Genomic DNA, 22,655 nt, shown 5'->3' on the forward strand with positions numbered 1-22,655 from the left:
GGAAAGTGCATCAACGTCAATTTACTTTTCTGTGATTGACAATTTACCTGACACTGACTGCACTGTCCTGATGCGATAAACTGCACCCACCGGTTATTATAAGAATGTGAAAACAAAAGTTAAGAATTCTTCTTCCGCCTGCTCAAATCTTTTGTACGTAGTTCTAGTCATTTAAACGGGATCTGCGTTGGAGACGGAAAAAGCAACTGGTAAACTACAAAAGCAACATTATGTCTTTACCACCAAGAAGCTACCCATAAATAGCCAGAATACCACCAAGAGATGCATTGTTCCTCATTTTATTACACCGAAATCACATGTGAAATCACAAGCGAGGTTGTAAAAAAAATGGGATTGTCTCTGTTCTGCTGTGGAGCGAACATGTCTGGTGTGAGGGAGACCCCCAGTGTCCCGTCTAGGGTACTGTCAGCTTCATACACTGCACTCAAGAGGGTCCTTGGCAAAATAAGGAAGAGCAACTTACTCCACTCATTACCTCATTATATACTAAACCTACTGGAGTTTTCCCAGCTGGGGTCATTGGACTTATACATAGGGGCCCAAGCCATGGAGAAGTTTGTGAACCCCTATTGTAATCTTTGTAGATGCTGAGTTAGATGAATTTCTACTTATGAGCGTTTAATAAAATAAAAGGGATGGGTTGCATTACACATTGCACGCTCAAGCAGACTGCATATGTACACAATATTCACTAGTTCTTAAACGACACCTATTGTGTCTGAAAACGCTATCAAATGAAGATGACAGTTAGCACTTAATCATCATAATAATTGTTACATCATATACATAATATTAACAGGGCGGAGTCAAAACAAACAATGTATCAAAACTTGTCCAAAACTTGCAAAGCTCAAGGTATAATAAAAAATATTTCATGGTACCAATGACACAAGTCCACACCACCAGAACCAGGTGAAATAAATTGCACTTGCAACAATTTAACAAAACTTGAAACCTTTATTTAAGATTTCTTATTTTTTACAAAATACGCAAAGAACAGTTGAGTGCAACTTGGAATGCTCGTTGGTAAATGGACCCAGATCGTGTCGTCATGATTGCTCGATGTGATGCTGTTCTGGCGCGTTAAGACGGGAAGCCGCTGCCACTGGATGGCCCAAAGCCCCTTCTCCAGGACCACAGGGCGAGTAGTGATAACAAGGTGGCCTGCATGATTCCCCAACACCCCTCCTCCCCCAGTCCTGTTCCCCTGTTCCCCCCCCCAGCAGTGCTCTACTCCTTGGCAACAGCAAATGGCTTCTCCACCTCGATTTTGCCACAATCATGGATGCTGACATCTTTAAGAGGCTTATCCCGGCCATCTGTCTTTGTGGCCTCGATCTTCTTCACCACATCCTGGAGGATGACGAGCAAAAGGAAGATATCAGAATTGCTCAGGAACATCAAAGTGTCAGTAATACATTAAAAGTTATGAATGAACAAATAAAATATATAAAATGCAAATATTTATCCAAAATCACAGGGTCCATGCAGGATCAATGCTAGAATGTGCTTTTCGAGTAACCATAAAAAGTCAACATCAAATGAGGCATGAGATCTTTAATTTGGTGCGTGAGCTTGTGCATTTTGGTATTGGTTTACACTTTGTTAAAACACCCACATCATTAGTTTATTACAACATCTGTGCAAAATTCATACTGACACCTAATAGTAAATACAAGGTATACAAGTGTGTCCATGTATTGGTCAGCTTTCTCATGAGGTGTTGCTTCATTTGGCCACCGTTTTTCCATCTTGATTTCCACTTTGCAGCAGACTAGTCGAAACCAACTGGTAACCATTTACAATTTAGATTGCAAAATGAATCAGTTGTGTTCATGGCGCACTTCTGAGTATTTTGGCACTTTTGATGTTATCTATGTCCAACTGAAAGTAGCATTTATCTTCAAGAGCTTGTCATGATATGCATTCAGAGAAAATCATTGACAAAAAGACAAAATGTGGACCAAAGCTGGCCAGTCCACTTCATGAAATATGTTACTCTTTGTTTCTTTTCCTGGATTTGGTACCAACTGCACTCTTCAGACAGTCCATACCATGAGTTATTTGGAAGTTCTCTGCAGTTTATGCAGGGCAGGAAACAAGTCACTGATCTAATCTGAAATTCACCCTGCTATTCTTGGTATTTCACCAGCTCAATATGAAAACTTACTAGTGTGTCAAAACTGATTAGCAGTTAGATATTGGCCTATTTCACACTTTGGATGTGGTTGTTTGACAACCACACCCAAGATGAACTGAAGGGGGTAGCACCTAAATGTTCCAAGGGTCGGTGAAACTGTGAAAGCAACCCCAGTATGTGACCATCGTCGGGCCCCAGACTCACCATGCCCTCCAGAATCTTTCCAAAGACGACATGTTTGCCGTCCAGCCATGGAGTCTGAACAGTGGTGATGAAGAACTGAGAGCCGTTGGTGTCTTTGCCTGCGTTAGCCATGCTCAGCCAGCCGGGGCCGTAGTGCTTCAGCTTGAAGTTCTCATCGGGAAAACGGTCTCCATAGATGCTCTTGCCTTCATTTGGGGGGGAAAGGCATCTCATGAATATTTGAAAGGGTATTGTTCTAAAATGACATATCTACCACTGTAAGTAGGTAACACCTACTCTAACAAAATGGCTGATAGCACAAAATTAAAAGAAATTATGGTACTTATTATAGGATAGCAGGCAATGTCTGTCCGTTGTTCACAAAATGATAACACCTTAAAGGGTAACTTCGGTATTTTTCAACCTGGACCCTATTTTCCCATCTTTTTGTGTCTAAGTGACTAACGGGGACAACAATTTTTGAAATTGGTCCAGTTCCTGCAACAACTCAACTCTCGCGAGACTTGAGCGAGACTTGGTTACACACAGACCGGATCAAGCGAAAGGTAAAGAAAAACGTTTCATTTCTCTGTAGGGTCCTTTCCATAATGTTGTCAGACACTTATAATAACAATCTGAGCCTGTCAGTGGCAAAAACAAGAACTTTTAGTGGACGTACACCGACGGTGCGATTTGCCCCGTCGGATTACATTGCAGCCCGTTTCGCGGCTGCCGGCTGAAGCGATCTCGCTCAATACTGGACCAATTTCAAAAAGTGTTGTCCCCTTTAGACACTTAGACACAAAAAGATGGGAAAATAGGGTCCAGGTTGAAAAATACCGAAGTTACCCTTTAACAGACTCAACCCTCTATATATTTAGCGCCAGAGCATTAAGTGCTTTTGAGATTTGTAGCAAATATATCAAAGATGCACTACAGGTGACGCACTAGCCGTTGGAAATTTGATTATTTTGCTGACAGGTTTATTGGCTTAACTTGTTTTTGAGAGCCAAAACCTGATCTACATTTACTTGCCCTTGAAATAAAACGACCCTGAAATCATGAAATAACAGAATTCATACAGGTAGTCACGTTTGTGTTTGTTTTGACGGACAAATCCATCCAAGTTGCTATTTAAACATAATTCTGTAGGTGTCTGTGGTCATCTTACCGCCAGTGCCGTCCCCTCTGGTGAAATCTCCACCCTGGATCATGAAGTCCTTGATGACTCTGTGGAATTTGCTTCCCTTGTAGCCAAATCCTTTCTGTTCAATTAGAACAAAAAAAACCCACATGAAGTACATTTGAAAATGCTAAACTGATATCAGTTGGCAATGTTTGCTGGCATTTAACAACATGTGAATGCAAGTCAAATTACTCATGGACCTTTTTCAAAGCATGTCTCTAGGACATAGTGTTGTTCTCTCTGAGGGACACCAGACTACTTCAAAGATGGATTTTGCAATTTTAAACACTCCCATCAATATAAAGATTCATAAAGTGATATCATGAATTAAAAAAATTAAGCTCCTCCCACACAAAAAAACAGCTTCATGTTGACAAATTTCTCTCCCTTTAGGGCGATGACTGTGGTAGCTGGGTTGGTTAGTTGGCATGTCGTGCTACCGACAGCCGCAGTATGTAGTTTGGGAAAGAAAATTATGCTGTAGCCCACATGTGAAGCATACTATACCACTTGAAGGGGCATTTCTTCTACAATACATCTGAACTCCTCTATTTTCAGTGTAATCAATTCTCCATGGGATGTTTCACTGCTGTCTTTAGTTCATTAGACATCTGTTGGTAATGTTTTTGTTTTGTAAACATAAGAAGCCCTATTCACACAGTGTGTTGGGAACAGTGTACACAGTGAATAGACATGTGCCATGTGCTATATTTGGTATTTTATCCTGACCCAGTATAGGCCCAGTATCGGATATCAGTATAATTTCATAACAAGTTGTTTCACTGGTGAAAAGGGCTAGAATTCCAGACTTAGAATGACTTAGTTATTCTATAGTTGTCCTGGGCAAGGATTTATTGTTTAGGATGCCAACAAATGATGTTGGCTAACAAATACAAAGACAGTGTAGTTTGCTCCATCGTTTTGATTCGGACTTCGCCAGCTTCTTGCCGTCCGGATGCACACAAACCGTGCACACCGCCCTCCCCCCAAATACTCACAAGATAATATTCATCTAATGTTAAATGACTGCAGAGGGGTAAGGTTGTGCATTTCCTTTTACCATTATTATGGAAGCAACACTGTTTAAGAGGCTGTGAGAATTGACTCTTGGGTCACAGGCACTCAACACCAGCCAGATATGATGCAAACAAGCTGACATCCCAGGGCTATCGTTTTATTATGCAAATACGGATGGATACCATGTTAAATAAGTGGCATTTTCCATTTCCATCAGACCTCAATCACAGTTGAGGTTGGATGTGGCGGCTAGGCTAAAACACATTTGCACAACCAGTGTTACAAGATTGCAGCTTGGTACATTATACACAAGCTCTATGAGAAAGAGTCAAAAGGCTTTTAGGTTCTCACCTCCCCGGTTGCCAGTGCGAGGAAGTTCTCAGCTGTTTTGGGAACGGTTTTCCCGAAGAGTCCAATGACAATTTTTCCAACCTCTTCATCTCCAATTCTGATGTCAAAATACACCTATGGATTCAAGTGATACAGTTATTCCATGCACAAAGAAATATCTCGGATGAGGAGGCCTCATACAAATGCAACACAAATTACATTTCACATACATGTTTCAGACCAATTTCTTCTCTTGCTTGTCACAACACTGCTCCGTGTTGATCCTCCAGGTCATTTACCAAGACAACAAATTGATTTGTGGTTCAAGAGAGGTTTGACAATAGGCGTGTGCATTTAGGATGAGTAAAGGTATTCAAATGGCGAGGAATAATTCGTGTACTAGTGTTAACGTTAGTTAGCTAGAAAGGGTCGCTTGCTGGGCCAACAGACTGTGCACGATGCTAATACTGTTAGCATCACAGAGCAACTGACCAGTCCATCCAACTTGGTCTCCTTGTAATTGTAGACGTGGCCAAAACAGCAGCACCCAGACACTTCAGGCCCAGGCTGAGTATTTAAATTGCTTTTGCGCTGAGCCAGACTGAGTTGGTATCCAAGTGGGTTAGTCAGCCCATGTCTTGCTAGCTAGGCTATATCTTTTTGGGTCTGTATTTGATGATAAAGCGGGCTCGGGTAAAATGGATACGTTTGGAAATGCTGAGAGTTATGGCCGGTGTAACGTTACCGGCTAACGTTACAGTATAACGATAGCCTCCCCAATATCCAATGCAGGCTCATGTCATTCCGTTTTGTGTCCCTGTCTGGCAACAAGCTTTAGCATACATAAATGCACACGTTTGGAAATTATTGCACAAACACTGACTGCAATACCTAGCGCTAGCCTTCTAACTAGCTAGCTAGCTAGCTAACGCTGACAAGCCCATCAAATTCACCGTCAGCAGCGGATGAACAGCTAACGTTAGAGGCCAACTGGCGTCTGACGTGGCTTTCGAAAAGCTAAAGCTAGCGGTTAGCATTAGCCGTACATGGGTAGCTAGCGTTAGCTGATGAGAATTACCTTTGATTTGATTGCATGATGCTCTGGCTGGCTAGCTAGTAAGCTGCACCTACCTTCGCCGTTACTTTAGGGCCTTTCTTCTTTTCATCAGCATCTGAACCGTTTGGGAAGAGAAGGAAAATCACTGAACCCACAATGACTGTAACAGCTACCAGGAACTTCATCCTTCTCTCGCAGATCCGAACCATTAACAAGAAAAAAGAGAGCAGTCAAAAGACGGCCTATTTATCTTGCTACCTTTATACGTGCCGGGGCAGGAGTCGGGTATCCGGGGTGGAGACTGCAGCGGTGGCCCTCTGGCTGCAGTCTGCTCCGCCAACACGAAGCAGCGGGGCGGGACTTCACAGAGCGGACAGGCGCACGTTACTGTGATTGGTTCATTGTCTGGAGTGTATAGACCAATCAAATGCATACGCGTAATGCCGTTTTGATGAATCCAGTTCCCATAAAGATCCAGTCCTGACACTCCAGCCCTCAACCAATGTAACTAAACTAAAACTTAAAGGCCAAAAGTTCCCAGTCTTTTTCATATCAACCCCCCACCGAAATTGATGCACATTAGACCCCAGACTCCATTATAAAGACACACAGCCCAATCCTACCATCTTAGATTTTTGTTACTAAATATGAGAATTGGATGCTCATACTGTAGGTGGGGAGATAAAAGCAGGGAGAGTGAAAACTCTGATCTGATCACTTTGTCACTGTCCTAACGTCAGATTAATGAAAAACTAGTTAAATGAAGCTACTAATTTTGCTGGAGACCCCCTGGAACCCTCTCAAGGACCTGCTCCCCACTTTGGGAACCACTGTTAGGCTGCATGGCTTTGTAGCATACCCAAGCTAATGAATACAGCACTTGTTTATGTCATCTTTAGCCAAACAATGTTAATAAACATGTGTATGAATCTATCAAATATTGGTAGCTCCATCAACTCTTTTCAGAATGATCTAGGTTCTCTGGGACCTTATGTCAAAACTTCTGCGAGGAACTTGGGTGTGATTTTTGATCAGGAACTCAACTTTGAGGAGCAGGTTAAGAAAGTTGTTCAGACTTGCTTTCTTCAACTTAGAACTATTTCTCAAATCAGAACATTCCTGTCTTTTAATGACTTGCAGAAAGTTATTCATGCTTTTATATCCTCTCGCCTAGATTACTGTAACTCCCTCTATACCTGCCTCACCCAGAAGCAAATTTCACGCCTCTTCCAGAATGCTAATGGGTCTAAAGAAACGGGAGCATATCACCCCTGTCCTAGCATTCTTGCACTGGCTGCCTATACATTTTAGAATTGATTTTAAAATTGTACTTATCACTTTTAAAGCACGACTTGGACAGGCCCCAAACTACATTTTAGATCTTTTAATTCCTTATGAGCCTGATTGTAACCTGAGGTCTGCAGGAAAGTCTCTCCTAGTTGTTCCTAGATCTAAATTTATTTCAAGAGGGGATCGAGCGTTCGCTGTCAGGGCCCCAAAACTATGGAATGCACTTCCCAAAGAGCTCAGATTAGCTAAGTGTGTATCAACTTTTAAAACACTCTTAAAGACTCACTTTTTTTAGATTGGCTTTTCTGTAAACTCCTGTAAGCTCCATGGATTTTCAAGTTATCATTTGTCATTTTATCCTTGTTTTTTATCTGTGTTGAATTTTCACTGTTTTACTACTGTTTTATTGTGTTGGTTTATTATTCTTTTATTGTGTAAAGCACTTTGTAACTTCTGTTTTGAAAAGGGCTCTATAAATAAAATTGATTATTATTTGTTCCAGCACAAGTACTGAACTGTTTTGTTTTTTTTACCTTTTCAAGTAGGTGTCATTAACTCCCAATAAAACTTCCCCAACATTGATAAAGATGCACACCAGTCCGCACCACAACAACAGAGCCAAACACTTGTCTTCATATACATTTTAATGACAAACCACAAGTAAATGAGACTTGTTGACAGTTACAAAATTAAAAACAAACACAAAATAAGAAATAAGTAACTTCCGAGATAGATTGTACTTGCCAACAAAAAAAAAAAACGAATGGGGATTCAGAGATAAGGCTACATTCACCTTTGCAGGTGCCTGTTCGAGCACACCTGTCACTTCCTAGTGCAAAGAATCCGTCCTGCTGAATAAGATGCCATACATTTGTTTTGTATATTTGCATTAAGACTCCATTATTGCATGCCTTCAGTGGCCATTTGAGGTATACAAACACATAGTTCTGACAGTTACAAACATCTTACTTGATGTGGTCATTTCCAAGTAAGTTCACTTTTTCTTTGTCAGAAAAAAAAAAGCGTAATTTACCTATATGTTAGTTACAATAACATGAGAGTCAGGAATCTTGTTTAAAGTCCCAATAGAAGACTAGCAGTATGTTACACAGGCCAGCTTATTGGATTTCCCAGCCAATCGTGTTATGCAATCACATTTTGTACAAGTAAGGAAAAGCAAAGATTGAAAAAAAATAAAAATAAAAACAAATGTGAGAGAAGAATGGTAAAAACCAAGACCCAAACGCTGGACAGGAGCCCTGCTAACATATGATCTACACCTCATTTCAAAACATACCCATTTTTCCCCAAGCTGGCTTTATCGCCAACTGAACCTTTAGGTCAGTTAGCTGGCATCTGATTGTTAACTAAGCTTTAATGCATAACATGTCTGTACGAACTTTAAAACAATGTCTTAAGTCAGTTTTTAAAGTTCCCAAAATAAGTGGAATATTTCACTATTCTATCAAAAACCAATAAGTGAGCTTTGTGTAACTGGCCCAGGAATCCATAATGCAGAGCAAGCAACAGTGACTATAATGACACTCCACTGTTGTCTGTGCTACAGTATGCAGAGCTCCCAAACTAAAAAGTCTTTACTGCTGGAGTGTTTAGGCCAAAAGTGAGGAAACACAAAGTCTTCTTTACAAGTTTTCTTACTCTCTAGAATTCTTATCCTTTCAGGACAGATTAAAAGAAAAAAAAAAAAACAGATGAAAAGTCAAGTATATTTAGATAAGAGTTATATTTAAGTCGGACAATCTGAGATTTGATACCCGTGTGAGAATGATTTTTTCAATATTTTACTAGTTCTTCTGAACTTTCTACTGACTATTTTAAGTGAATGCACCAAAAGTTATAGACAGGAAGAGATACAGGGGGAAAAAACAACAACAAAATGTATTTTTAAGCCTAACATCAATAATACCACTTCGATTCTACAAAATTACAGGATTACAGTTACAAGATCTAGAGGGTAACATGTTCATCAGTTTCCAGTCAAACTGAATTGTTTAATAGATTATATATTTCTGATTTGATGAAATGTTTTATTTTAAGTTTGTGGCTGGCTCTGAATATGAATAAAACATAACAATTTCTAAATTCTTTTTTTTATTTCAAGGCACTGCATATTGAAGATATGCATGTCATAGTAAATTAGGTGAGCCAACAAAACTCTTTGGAGTTTGTGAAGATGACTTTGAACTGTGCCCACTGCATAGTTAGTGGCCGTCCTACAGCCCAGTCAGACCCAGATCTGTGGTGTTCTGCTCCACATTCTGTGTCCGCAGGAGGATTAGAAGAGGGGAGAACAGATGGGATCAAAGCAGGCTGGAAGTGTCATGAGGCAGGATTTAAAACTGTAGCAGCCAATCACATTCTTAAACTCATTGGACCGAGCTTTGGGAAGGAAGACACGGAACCTGGTCCAGGACAAGGAGGTCTGCATGGGTCCAGAATCCATGACTCCACCCCAGAACCAAAGCTACAGTACAAACTTCACTGAGGGAGCAACCCCATCAACGTTGTTCAGACAAACTTCACCCAGCCTTAAAATGGCTGCTGGGGCTTTAACTCAGAGTATATTAGTCCCTCTGCTGAGATGGCGTCGCCGAGCCCTACTGTCCGAAGTGGCTGCTTGCAGACCAGCACAGGCGTGAGGTGGAAGGTGACGTTGCCGCGGCGCCACACGGTAACGGGGTCTGCCGGGTTTAGGGACAACTTCACTTGGGGCTCAGCGTTTGAGCTGTGAAACTCTGTGGGGGCTTGGAGCTCCACCTTGCTGACATCAACGGACCGGAGGCCGCAGGCCTGAGTGCTGGCCACACGCGCTCCAGCCATCACCGCCGCCGCCTGGTTCCCCCAGTACCCCTCTACCGTAGCTAGGATGTGGTAGGCCAGGGTGTGGAAGTGAATCCGAGTAAGGTCCGCCTCCGACGAGGGGTCGCTGCGGCCGTGCTGCTCCAAGATCCAGAGGAGTATGTCGCTGACCCGGCCCACGTCCGGTACGCCCTTCCAGGAGGCCAAGTCCGCATGAGGCCCCTCGCCGGCCTGGGCCAGGAACAGCAGCTCCTGCTCATTCAGCCCAATGGAACTGACTATGGGCATGACCTGCTAACAGAAAAAAAGACCTTCAATTAAATACACAGGACCCATTGGGGTTGAACAGAATTTCAGCACACTCATCTATTCTCTGCCGACATCAAAGATTTCCCCTTTTTTCTTTCAACTTTGTGAAGATCAGTGGAGAAAATGAATCCCTATTCTAGCACAGCTGTTTTTGACTCGACATGTACCTCCTGCATGATGCTGTTCATGTAGTCTTTGTCGGTCATGCTCGCCAGCTCCAGGTGGATGGGAACCTCTGCACGGATGTCAGATATGGCTGCCACAGCCTGCAAATAGGATGAAAGACCAAGGAGTTAGACAAGCTACCACACACAAAGTTTATATCATTTGTAGGGATGGGACGATATATTGAAATTCAATATATCGCAATACAAAAATGTGACAATACATTTCATGGGGCAGAAAAATGAATCACAATATTAGCTCCATTTTATTCACACAAATGAGACGGCTTTAACCCAATTTCACAAGCTCTTCATCCAAATTATATTATTTGCACTTTGTAATAACATTTTCAAATTGTTGTTTACATTCTAGCAAACTAATGCCACTGGTAGAAAGATTTGTGGCTCAGAAATTAACATAATTCTGCACAGTCAGACGTTGTTGTTTGCTTTTATTTATTACATCGTATCGTGGTTGTATCGAATCGTGAACCCCATATCGTGTATCAAATCGTATTGTGAGATAAGAATATTGTCCCATCCCTAATCATCTGCAGTATTGCCATGTGATCATTCATGTATATTCCTGACTCCTGGTCAACGTTTTGGGAATAATAATATAACAATTATCGTGATGAATATCATTTCAACATCAGTTTTTAGTTTAGCTTGTTAGACATGGCCCTTGATTCTTACTATGTGTTGCTTGTAATTTTGGCAATCAAGGAATCTAAGGTTTTTCTACTGTTGCACTCGTTGTAAGTCGCTAAAATCCTAAAATGTAATGTAGACAGAGTTAAAAAAAAACGAAAGAGGTGTCAAAACCCTAAAGGAAAGCTGTTAGTCCTTGGTCATGGACCTCTTTCAGCCTCTCCTCCCACAGCTGCCGCCCTTGGCCCTCCATCATGTGCAGGCCGGACAGGACCACGAGGTCCGGCTGGAACTCCTCCAGACTGGCCACAAACGTCTCCAGAGAGCTCATCTCCCCGTTGGACACATCGTGAGAGAAGATGAAGCGGTTGGCTTGAGGCGCCTGGGTTGAACCCCACTGTTCACCTAGAGACAGAGGCAGAGGCAGAGACTGAGGAGGTGGGACAGCCTCACTACACAGGACACAGCTGTAGCATCACACATGCAGTAGAGATGCAGTTCACTGTCTGTGTGGCAGGTGCAAGTGTGGTTTCCGGGGTATGTGCTTTTTCAGAAACAGGATGCTCAGTGGAGTTGGTGGACCACAAAGAGGACACAACCTTGACCTATAAGGACGGAGGCGCTGTTGGGCCATGCTGGATGGTGCAGTCCTCTGACATGCAATAGATAAAGACCTGGTGGAGGAACAGGCTGCTCTTCTTGCTGCCTACCTGCTTTATACTCCAGGATGAGGTGATACTCATCCGTCTCCTGCAGGGAGTCTGGGGGAACAACTATCTGCTCATCCAGCATCTCATGAAGTTTAGGACCAACTGGCCCACATAACAAAACCTGAGGGAAAAGAACACTCAGCTGTAAGTACGACACTTTTTCACCCTGTACCAGTTTGGTAAATACTTGTATTCCAATGTTGCTCTGCAGTGTGGCTGTCAGATATTGACAAAATGTTTTTTTGTGTTTTTTAATGTTGAATACTGGGCTTGTGGTCGGAACTATGCTTGAAAAAATGTCCAAAGTTGCAAAATAATGCCCAAAAATGCAATGAAAGATTTGCTCCTACATTTGTAGGCCAGGGATTCTGCACAACAGCAGAATACCTTGAATTTGCCTTGAATGCCTTTGAATTGCAAACTCAACATTACTTAATAGCCCCAAACTGATGAGACAGACTGACTTGCAATTCAAATCTTCGCTGTGAACAGACACATGCTTAATAGCTCACTGATTCTAAGCAGGTTGAAGAATTTACAATATAAGAATACAATTTACTGTACCATTAGATCTGGGTAGCTGGCGAGCTTCTGACCAATGAGCGCAGCGTTCCCTCCAACATACAGCTGAGAGAAGACAAAAGCAAGATTTATCAGGAGGAAGATGAGCCAGAAGAGACCTGAAGGACGCCTCTATACTCGCTTGGGGAGTAAGGTAGCCTTACCTTCGCACCGGGATACTCTGCTGCTGCACGTGCAATCCTCTGAAAGACCTCCTTGTCACTGAAGAAACGCTCGGCAGCTGCTCCCCGTCTCATGTAATGGATGAAGGCTTCCTTCAAGTCCTCTTTGGAGTGCAGCACTTCATGATCCAGGCCTGTGCCAGGATCCACAGCCAAAGCCTGCAGTAGTCCCACTCCAGAAACAACCACGTCCACACAGGCATTCACCCTTGAAAAGAGAAGGAATAATGACAACTATGGAAAAATATAATGCAGGGTATATAGTTACTTAGCAAAAATTCCTGTTTGAAATAGAAATAATCCTGAAACACTTACATATACACTTTGTAATAAATTATTGTATTCTTTTCCCTAAAAAGGTCTGGTGTCAATTATTACTAATTAAGTAAATGTGCCCAAGTTTTGTGCAGATACCAATATGTCTGTGAAATGTCAATATCAGCTTAATTTTGAAAGTAATTGCACACTTAACATGGAAGAAAAACTAAATGTGCTTAAAAAAAACACAGCTGATGCATTTCATTCAGTTCTCATTTGACTGTTAGCAACAGACAAACCTCCTTAGCAACAGTCTGTCCATCCCTCTAGTGGGCAGTCTTTAAAGCCCAGCCAATCATCAGCTGCCACCTTTTTCAAATCCTGAGCCAGTTTGTTATTATGAAGCAGCTGTATAGGCTGTATAATGCACTGCCATCTTGAGCCAAGCCATCTGAGCTGGGACTGACTCATGATAACACATTACTTCAGACTGGCAGAACCTTGGACTACAGGCTCTTTGACTTGCATTCCCAAAATGCCACTATCTACTGTAAATGGCTGCAAGAGCACAGATTTAGTGTCAAAAATTGGCTTCACTCTACGCTTTTACATTATCAGTCAAGTCAAGTCAAGTCAAGTCAAGTTTATTTATTTATATAGCCCTTTATCACAAGCATGTCTCAGAGGGCTTTACAGAGAGTGTGTCTAGCTAGGTCTAACTAAACACAATCAGTGGTAAACAAAATTTTGTAGGACAGCATGATGAAAAACACAAGGTAGGTAGGAGCAGATTTAGCGAGACAAACAATCTACCTATTCTATATAGCCTAACCTACCCGGCACCCCAGCCTTAGACCCTAAATGCACACAAGGAAAAACTCCCAGGAAAAAATTTGGAAGAAACCTTGGGTGGGCTGAGGCAGATAGGGATCCCCCCCCGGGACGGCTTAGCGTGCAATAGGTGCCGGGCAAAACATTGACAGAGTCATGGGCAACAATGATGACAAGAGAAAACAGAGAGAGACAAAAGAAGGGGAGGAGCATGCGGCGGTGGGGGGGGGGCTGAGGCCAGCAGTAAAGGAGCGAGGGCAGCAGCGACCAGGAGGGAGCAGCGGAAAGGAAGGGCAAGGCAGCACTGACGACGAAGAGCCAGGGCAGCACCCGTCACTGCCAGGTAGAACACTGACCTGGAGTCAGAGAGGAGGAGAGAGAGGAAGCCGCGTACACACACACAACACACCCAGACACACACACACACACGTAAAGAAGAAGGGGGGAAACAGCTGCAAACAGAACACACAGGGTCAGAGACACACGGGGGGCAGCAGCATCAGGGATGTGGAAGGGACCGAGGCCGGCGCTGACGACCACTGGACTGCACCGGAGTCTGAAGGGGGGAGAGAGTAAGGGGAGAAGCAGCAGCAGCAGAACACAAGACAGACACGTTGGGTGGGAGCGGGACCAAGGCCGGCGCCAACGACCGGCGGGAGCAACACCTGTCCACTGGCAGGTGGAGCACTGGACCGGAGTCTGAGGAAGGGGAGAGAAGACAGCTGCACACAGAACACACGGAGTCAGAGCACATCGGGTGGGAGCGGCAGCAGGGATGGGACTATGGCATGCACTGGCGACCACTGCACTGCACCGGAGTCTGAGAAAGGGGGAGGAGACAGGTACACACAAAGACAACGAACACACGGAGAGAGATCCAGGTGGGAGCAGCGTTAGGGATGGGACTAAGGCCAGCACCGAAGACCATCAGGGTCAGAGGAATCTGAGAAAGGGAGGAGAAAACCAGCCGCGCACACACACACACACAGAGCTGTGCAGAAGCAGCACAAGACCCAGACGTATTTGGGCACAGACACGCTCATACAGACAGCAGATAGGAAGTGATTAGACACAGTGTAGCCAGAGGGCATCCCTATGCTTATGTTCCCAACGGCAAATTTCTATATAAATACTATCTAGGCTAGGGTAAGAGAGAAGACTGTGACGAGCCCAGGCCAGCGGTGCTAAGGTAGGTCGTAAGATTGCGAGAAAAGATAGGTTTTGAGTCTAGATTTGAAGATTTCGACAGAATTAGCTTCCCTGACTGTAAGAGGTAGCTGGTTCCAGAGATAGGGAGCTCGGTAGGAGAAAGCTCTACTGCCTGCTGATTTTTTCTTGATTCTAGGGACAATAAGGTAGCCAGCGTCCTGCGAACGGAGGGCACGAGATGGAATATAAGGGATGATGAGGTCGGATAGATATGATGGTGCAAGCCCATGTAACGATTTATAAGCTAACAGAAGCACCTTAAAGTCAGATCTGGCTTGAATTGGGAGCCAGTGAAGGGAGGTTAGGATAGGAGTGATGTGGTCACATTTTCTAGTTCTGGTTAGTATTCTGGCAGCAGCATTTTGCACAAGTTGTAGTTTTTTAATACTACAGTTAGGTAGGCCAGAGAGTAAGACATTACAATAATCGAGTCTTGATGAAACAAAAGCGTGAATTAAGGTTTCAGCATCCGCCGTGTTTAGTAGGGAGCGAATTTTCGAGATATTACGTAGATGGAAAAATGCTATCTTAGTGATTTCCTTAATGTGAGCATCGAATGAGAGAGCTGAGTCGAACGTAACGCCAAGGTTTTTAACTGTGGGACTCTGGGTAATTAAGCAATCCCCAAAATTTAGAGTAAGGTCTGAAACAAGAGGTAGTTGGGTTTTTGGGCCAACAACTAGCATCTCAGTTTTGTTGGCGTTTAGTCGCAAGAAGTTTAGTGACATCCAATTGGTGACAGCGATTAGGCATAATTCTAGGTTTGAAAGTTGTAAGCGGTCGTCAGGTCTAATTGGTATGTAAATTTGAGTATCGTCCGCGTAACAGTGAAATTTAATACCATAACTGCGAAAGATTTCACCAAGAGGTAGCATGTAAATGGAGAAAAGCAAAGGTCCGAGCACGGAGCCCTGCGGTACGCCAAAGTTAACTTTAGAATAATCAGATATAGTATTTTTATGTGAGACACAATGTGTTCTGTCAGATAGGTAGGAATTTAGCCAGGAAAGCGCAGAGTCGCGGATGCCAACGTCGCTCGCTAGGCGGTTTAAGAGAATATTATGATCGACTGTATCAAATGCCGCACTCAAATCAAGTAAGATAAGAACAGAAGAAGAATCGGAATCTGAGGCGAGGAGTAGGTCGTTTACCACTTTTGTGAGAGCAGTCTCAGTGCTATGTAGAGACCTAAAACCAGATTGAAAGGGTTCGAAGAGACTATTACACGAGAGGTAGTCAGTTAGTTGGGTAGAAACTATTCTTTCCAAGACTTTAGAGAGGAAGGGGAGATTGGAGATTGGTCTAAAGTTATTAAGATCATCCGGATCAAGGTTGGATTTTTTGAGCAGAGGTTTAATTATGGCTGATTTGAAGGACGAGGGCACAATGCCAGAGGAGAGAGAGGTGTTAATGATATTGAGTAGGGAGGGGCCTAATATTGGGAGAAGTTCCTTAACCAATTTAGCAGGAAGAGGGTCAGATAAGCTGGTTGTGGATTTAGAGGAAAGTACTAATTTAGAGAAGATGTCTAAGGAGACAGTCTCAAATTGCGAGAGCACGGCGGTGGTCTCTAATGGAGCTAATGCACGATTAGGAGAGGGATCAACGCCCTCGGTGGGTAAAGAATTGCTAATTTCATCTCTAATAGAGTCAATTTTGTGATTGAAGAAATTAAGAAAGTCATTCGCGGTAAATTGAGAGCTCGCTACAGGGGAGGGTTTACGAGTAAGTTTTGCTACCGTGTCAAATAGAAACTTCGGGTTATTTTTATTAGTGTTAATAAGATCTGAGTAGTAGGAGGCCCTAGCGGCGGAGAGCGTACGCTTGTAAGTCAATAGGCTATCGCTCCAAGCTAGTCGAAAGACCTCGAGTTTGGATAACCGCCATTAGCGTTCTAGCTTTCTACACGCCTGTTTTTGTGCACGAGTTTCATCAGTGAACCAGGGCGACGGTTTCTTTAGACGGCGGGTTTTTATGAGTAGGGGCGCAACAGAGTCAAGCGAGTCAGTTAGAATAGAGTTGAAGTTATCCGTGAACTCGTCGAGGGAACCAATTCGTTCAGAGAGAGAGGCAAGAGTTTTAGGTAGGAGATCAGCAAGTTTTGTAGTTGTCGAAGTATCAATACGGCGGATGCTGTAGGTATCAACTGGATTGGAATGCCGACAGGGCAGAGCAATTTGAAATTTAATGAGATAATGATCTGATAATGCCGGTGGATACGGCAAAACTTCTAAGTCTGACACGTTAATACCACGAGCGAGGACCAGATCAAGAGTGTTGCCGCTAGAGTGGGTCTGTTCGTGAACCAACTGAGTAAAGCCAAAAGTGTCAATTAGGGACGAAAAAGCTTTGCTAAGTGGATTAGTTTTACAATTTAGATGAATATTGAAATCACCGATAATTAGGATGTTATCCGTAAGAATTACAAGGTCAGAGAGGAAATTGGAAAATTCTTCTAAAAAAGATGAATAGGGCCCAGGAGGGCGATAAAGGATGATTAGGTAGAAAGGCAGGATACCAGAGTGGTTGAGGCCCATGCTAACTGGAATGGACGGGCGCATAGTGAGCATCTCACAAGATGAGAGTTTGTTACTTAGATCTGGAGAAAGGTTCAGACTCGAATTTAAGATTAGGCCAACGCCCCCACCTTTCTTAGATGTCCGAGCGACATGCGAGTTGGTGAAGTTAGAGGGGGAAGCTTCAATTAAGGGAAGAGCATCATTTGGCTTTAGCCAGGTTTCACATAATCCCATTATGTCAATACTATGTTCTTTAATTAAGTCATTGACCAGCAGGGCTTTGTTAGCGAGTGATCTGATATTGATGAATCCGAGACATATGCGCTTTGTGTTGCTAGTAGGTTCGGGACGCTCAGCAATGCGAATAGGTTTAATCTCAATTACGTTACTATTTTTTGTTCCATGCGGCGGCCGAGGACGACGGTAGGAGAGACGAGGAAGGGATACAGTGCTGATTTGCGAGTACGCAATAGAGTTCGTTGTAGCGTCAATGCTGCAGCCAGAAGGGTTGATATGAATAAGGTTATGCTGAGAACGTTTGGCTCGGCGATGGCAAAAGGTGGCATGGCGAGGGCGGGACACAGTCAAGATTGGATACACTAAGCTACCTGAGCTATCAGACTCCAAACCCGCACTAGGTGAAATCCTAGCAGGCTGTCTAACAACCTGCGACCCAACATGCTTTAGGGGAGTGTGTCATGCCTGCCTCAAGCACCTGTCCATGTTCCTAGACAAAATGTGGGCACCCAACCCAGTAGGGTGTATGCCATCAGTCTTAAGCATGCCAGGTTTACCCCAGAAGGAGGGCCAGTTATCTAAAAACATAAAACCCTGTTGCTCACAGTACTTGGCCAGCCAGCGGTTAAGGGCGACTAATCTGCTGTAGATATCATCATTAAGCGTAACGGGGAGGGGACCAGAGACAATTAAGCGATGCCGACTCATCTTGCTGGCGAGGTCACATGTCCTAATTATGCTGTGTTTAGTGACCTCCGACTGCTTCATCCTAGTGTTGTTGGTGCCGACATGTACTACGATGTTATCATGAGTAGCCTGGTTAGCCTGGTTGTTGTGTGCCTTATCCACATGTCTATGCCTGTTTGTCAGCACCCTAAGAGTAGCCTCTATGTCGGGAACTCTGGCCCCTGGTAGACAGACTATTTCGGCTGGCGCTTCTAGCCTAATGTTACGGGTTATGGAGTCACCTATAACTAGGATGCGTGGTTTAGAGCGGGGCCGAGGAGCCGGGGCGGCAGGCCGGCCACAGGGACTACCAAGCGGAGCAAAACGATTCTCAACCGGGGGCGGCGGTTGAAAATCGGGCCGTACAACAGACGGCTGGCTCATGCGGGCGCTCCGACGCCTCGGGACCGGGATAAACTCATCACCCGTTGCCGAAGGGGCTACGCTATCTGGGGAGTCCTGGCTAACGCTAACACTAGCAGGGCTGCTAGCCAGCCCGGACCGTAAACTATCTGGAGTGCCTGTCGTATCTAACGTGACTAACCTATCATCCTCAAGCTGACGGACACGACTCTCTAATAGAGTGAGCTTATCTAAAAGTAAGGAACAGACAGAACAGGAAGCCATACTTACCAACGTTGATGAGGGTAGCAGAGGAGATTAAATAAAGGCTTAGCTGAGGCTAGGAGCTTAGGCTATGCTAGCGGCTACCAGAAGCTATTACACTAGTCAAGCTAGGATACAAAGCTAGGCTAAGTAACGTTATGTAAAAGGCTAGAGGGTGCTGGGCTGTGCTAACGGCTACCAGACACTATAGTATAGGGCTAGACTGAATAGCTTTAGGCAAAAGGCTATCTAGCACAGGGTGCTAGCTTGCTGCGGGTAACTAAGTAAGCAGGAATTACTAACTAGCAGGAAACAAGCCCACAAGACAGGGCTAATAGCGAAAACTGCTAACTAGCTGCGGCTAGGTAAACAAGCAAGGCTAACAGATGATACAAAATTGTTACAGATAAACCAACAGAAATCGAGAGGGGAGATGCAGTTCACAGGTTGAAAGGGAGGAATTAAGGTTAGGATGTTAGAGGGAAAAAACGAATAAAACTCCGGGACGACGTCGGGAAGATGCTAGCAGCGTGCTAACAGCGTGGCAGTCAAAAGTTTGGACACATGCATTTTTCTTTATTTTTACTATTTTTCACATTTTAGAATAATAGTAAAGACATCAAAACTATGAAATAACACAAATGGAATTATACAGTGACCAAAACAGTGTTAGACAAATCAAAACTATCTTATATTTTGGATTCTTTAAAGCAGCCGCCCTTTGCCTTGATGGAAAGGCAAAGGCTTTGGAAAGAAATTCATACATAGGCATCAACTTCACTATTTATATTTGTCTAAGAAACAAATTTAAAGCATTTAAGCATAAGCAAGCAATGAAAAACATAGTACATTCAGTCAGGTGTGTCCAAACTTTTGACTGGTAGTGTATAACTAACAGCAGACACTACATCTGTTTCTAATGTATTTCACTGGCCGACTCACCCTACTGCCACTTTGCTCCACTGCCGGGTCGGCAGAGTTATCAGAGTCTCCCAGGCAGCGGAGATGACCCGCTCGAAGCCGGGCTGGTCGCTCTGGCTCTGAGCCGGCAGGTTTATGTACTGCAGGATCTGCTCTGGCAGGTCAGGGCCGGCTTGGTAGAAGTACCCAACAGCTAAAGCCAGCAGGGCAGCTGCTGCAGCCTTCCTCCACATGATGCTGCCACACACTCCTGCAACAAGGAAACAGGAGTGAAGTCTCTCACATCGTTCACACAGCTTAACTAACTTATCTGGGTTACTGGTAATGTTAATGTTAATTGTGTACAGCAAGGATGGAAGTAACTAATTACATTTACTCACGTTACTGTAATTGAGTAGCTTTTTTGTGTACTTGTACTTTTTGAGTATTTTTTTTAAGTCAGTAATTTTACTTTTACTTAAGGAAGTTTTGACTGAAGTATTGTTCTTAGCTACATTTTAAAATTGGCCGTTTGTGGAGCCATTTGCAGTGAGAAGAGGAATCTGGCTTTACTTAGTTCAAAATTTTCAATTTTCCAATGAACAGAATCTAGTTTGAACTCTGTCCTCTCATCCTTTTGGAACTGCTTTTAAATGAGCTACTTTTTACTTTTACTTCAGTAGATTTTTACATCAGTACTTTTATTTCTACTTAAGTCAAATATCAGCAAAGTAACAATACTTCTACTTGAGTAGGACATTCTAGCACTCTTTCCACCACTGGTGTACAGGTGAGCTGGCATCTTTAATGTAGAATACCACTCAGTTAAAGAATTCATATACTGTATGTTGTTGTTGCTTGGGCCAGCTTTATACAGTGTAATTAGTATCTAAGTACATTAACAGCCTCACTGTATCATACTGGACTACCAGCTAATACACTGCTGTGCTGTCAGGCACACACGTGTCATCAAGATGTCAAATCTGGAGCTGCTGCACAGAAAATCACTTGGCTTGGTAAACATGATCAGATTGACTGTGACAGCTCCATGGAGGAGTTTCAAAGTTGTTTTCTAAGGTATATATAGTATATATTGTAGTTTAAAACTGATGATGGAACCTTAAATAAAACTCAAACAAGATGCACAGACACATCATGTTTGAGGCTTTATATCCAAGTGAGTTTCGTGCAGATCACATCATGTACCCTTCTCTGCAGAAATTCCCCTCCCAGCTTCTGTTACCAGCTCCTCTTTCATTCTGGATCAGCTCCAGATTTACATCTTGGTGGCATTACAGCTTCAAATCTTACCTCTGCCCTTCTCACAGTTATTCATACAGAGGGATAACATTAATACAAGTCATCGAGTGGTATTCCCCTTTAAGCTGCCATCACGCTATGCCCTTTCCCTGCCACTCCTAACATAGATGGGAGTTTATGGTACAGTATACAGTATAATGTTACAGCTAACGTGGAGAGCCAGAAGTGGCTAGCTAGCCACTGAGGCAGTTCATGAAAGATAATCTGACAGTAGTACATTAACCAGCTCGGCTTGGCAAGAAATCTAATTTAGTGACAAGCACTGCAAGCAAAGACTTGATCCACCTAAGCTTGCTAGCTCGTTTTAAAAGCTAGCCAGGATTAAAGTAGCCAGGTAACTAACCTCCGGACCGAAATGTGCAGACTCCAATGGCAGTCGAGAAGGCGATCGTATTTCCTGGTATTTTGCAGAAACTGCCTTTAGCTTACTCGGTGCTGCTGGTGGCAGAAGTAACTGTGGAAGTCATTGAAGGAGCAATGATTGGAAAGACAGCCTGCACGAATCAGCCCAGAGGAGCACCGACTTCCGCCTACTGCCTGGCGCATGCGCCGTGGCAGACCACAAGCTAAAAGAAGCTGACCGGGTTGAACCGAACCTGCTTTACCTTTTCAGTGCATGGTTAGTGGGCGAGTAGCCTACACCCATGCCATCCACACTACTTCTTTGATATTATTATAAGGTCATTATTACCATGCGGTCTCTTTCACCTTCAGCTTCTCAAATATAAGAAGATAGAATAGATAAGATAGATTTGTTTTTATTTGTGTCACTCCTCAACGCACATATCACACAGAGTAAAGTGCATTAGACAGCAAGGCATTTAAATACTACACTAAACACATTACCCCATTAATGTCAGGAAAAAAGGGGCCCTCTATTTTAAAATACGTTAGTAAGAAGCACAAAGCTGCTTTCAGTTAGTCTACTACTTAATCTTTTCTCCTAGAAATGTACTTTTCTTAAATACTTATATATTTTTCAGCTAGAGACTGCCACCTTTAAAATATTCAGGAACTTTAAGAGATATGTGGATGCAACTCTTCAATTCTCCCTGAGTCTCTACACTTTTTAAGATATTTAACTTTTATTCTTATTTTTTTCCCCACAGAAATGAATGTCAGGGAGTCAATAGTGACAACTGATGGACAGATTGTTTTGAAACATTAACTCTTTCTGATGAATTAAACTTTTGAACCTTTCAATCTGAAACAAGCGCACTTCTAGCTGCTTTTCTCACTTACTCACTAACCACTATGGTCTTGTAATTAACCAAATATCCGAGGCTCATAAAAACCAAGTGAAAAAAACACCCCACAGCCACATAACAGACATAATTGAACTCACCTTTTCTTCCTCCCTTTTGTCCCACAGGCAAAGCAGCCTGAATTTTCAGCCTGAGCCGCTTGTCACTACTTGCAAACTATTTC

The 22,655-nt window shown here is 43.3% G+C and overlaps 2 protein-coding genes across 4 annotated transcripts; both read right to left on the reverse strand.

Moving 5' to 3' along the window:
• Positions 1–958: 958 nt before the first annotated feature.
• ppib (peptidylprolyl isomerase B (cyclophilin B)) lies at positions 959–6,238 on the reverse strand. Its single transcript, XM_071922307.2, has 5 exons — positions 6,009–6,238; positions 4,899–5,012; positions 3,516–3,609; positions 2,366–2,550; positions 959–1,374 (listed from the first exon to the last, which is right to left on the reverse strand). Exons 1-5 carry the CDS (start codon positions 6,141–6,143, stop codon positions 1,252–1,254), a joined length of 651 nt encoding a protein of 216 aa, XP_071778408.1. The 5' UTR covers positions 6,144–6,238; the 3' UTR covers positions 959–1,251.
• A 1,620-nt stretch (positions 6,239–7,858) lies between these two features.
• adpgk (ADP-dependent glucokinase) lies at positions 7,859–22,655 on the reverse strand. Of its 3 annotated transcripts, none has more exons than XM_078283304.1 (8): positions 22,573–22,655; positions 19,950–20,178; positions 12,604–12,829; positions 12,443–12,505; positions 11,879–11,999; positions 11,377–11,573; positions 10,521–10,619; positions 7,859–10,338 (listed from the first exon to the last, which is right to left on the reverse strand). In XM_078283304.1, exons 2-8 carry the CDS (start codon positions 20,159–20,161, stop codon positions 9,775–9,777), a joined length of 1,482 nt encoding a protein of 493 aa, XP_078139430.1. In that variant the 5' UTR covers positions 20,162–20,178; positions 22,573–22,655; the 3' UTR covers positions 7,859–9,774. The 3 variants fall into 3 exon arrangements, with proteins under 3 accessions (XP_078139430.1, XP_071778415.1, XP_071778414.1); XM_071922314.2 differs by lacking the exon at positions 22,573–22,655 and adding an exon at positions 21,571–21,676 and having other exon boundaries at positions 7,859–10,335; XM_071922313.2 differs by lacking the exon at positions 22,573–22,655 and adding an exon at positions 21,571–21,676.

The sequence above is a fragment of the Centroberyx gerrardi genome, chromosome 4, assembly GCF_048128805.1.
Source record: "Centroberyx gerrardi isolate f3 chromosome 4, fCenGer3.hap1.cur.20231027, whole genome shotgun sequence".
NCBI lineage: Eukaryota > Metazoa > Chordata > Actinopteri > Beryciformes > Berycidae > Centroberyx > Centroberyx gerrardi.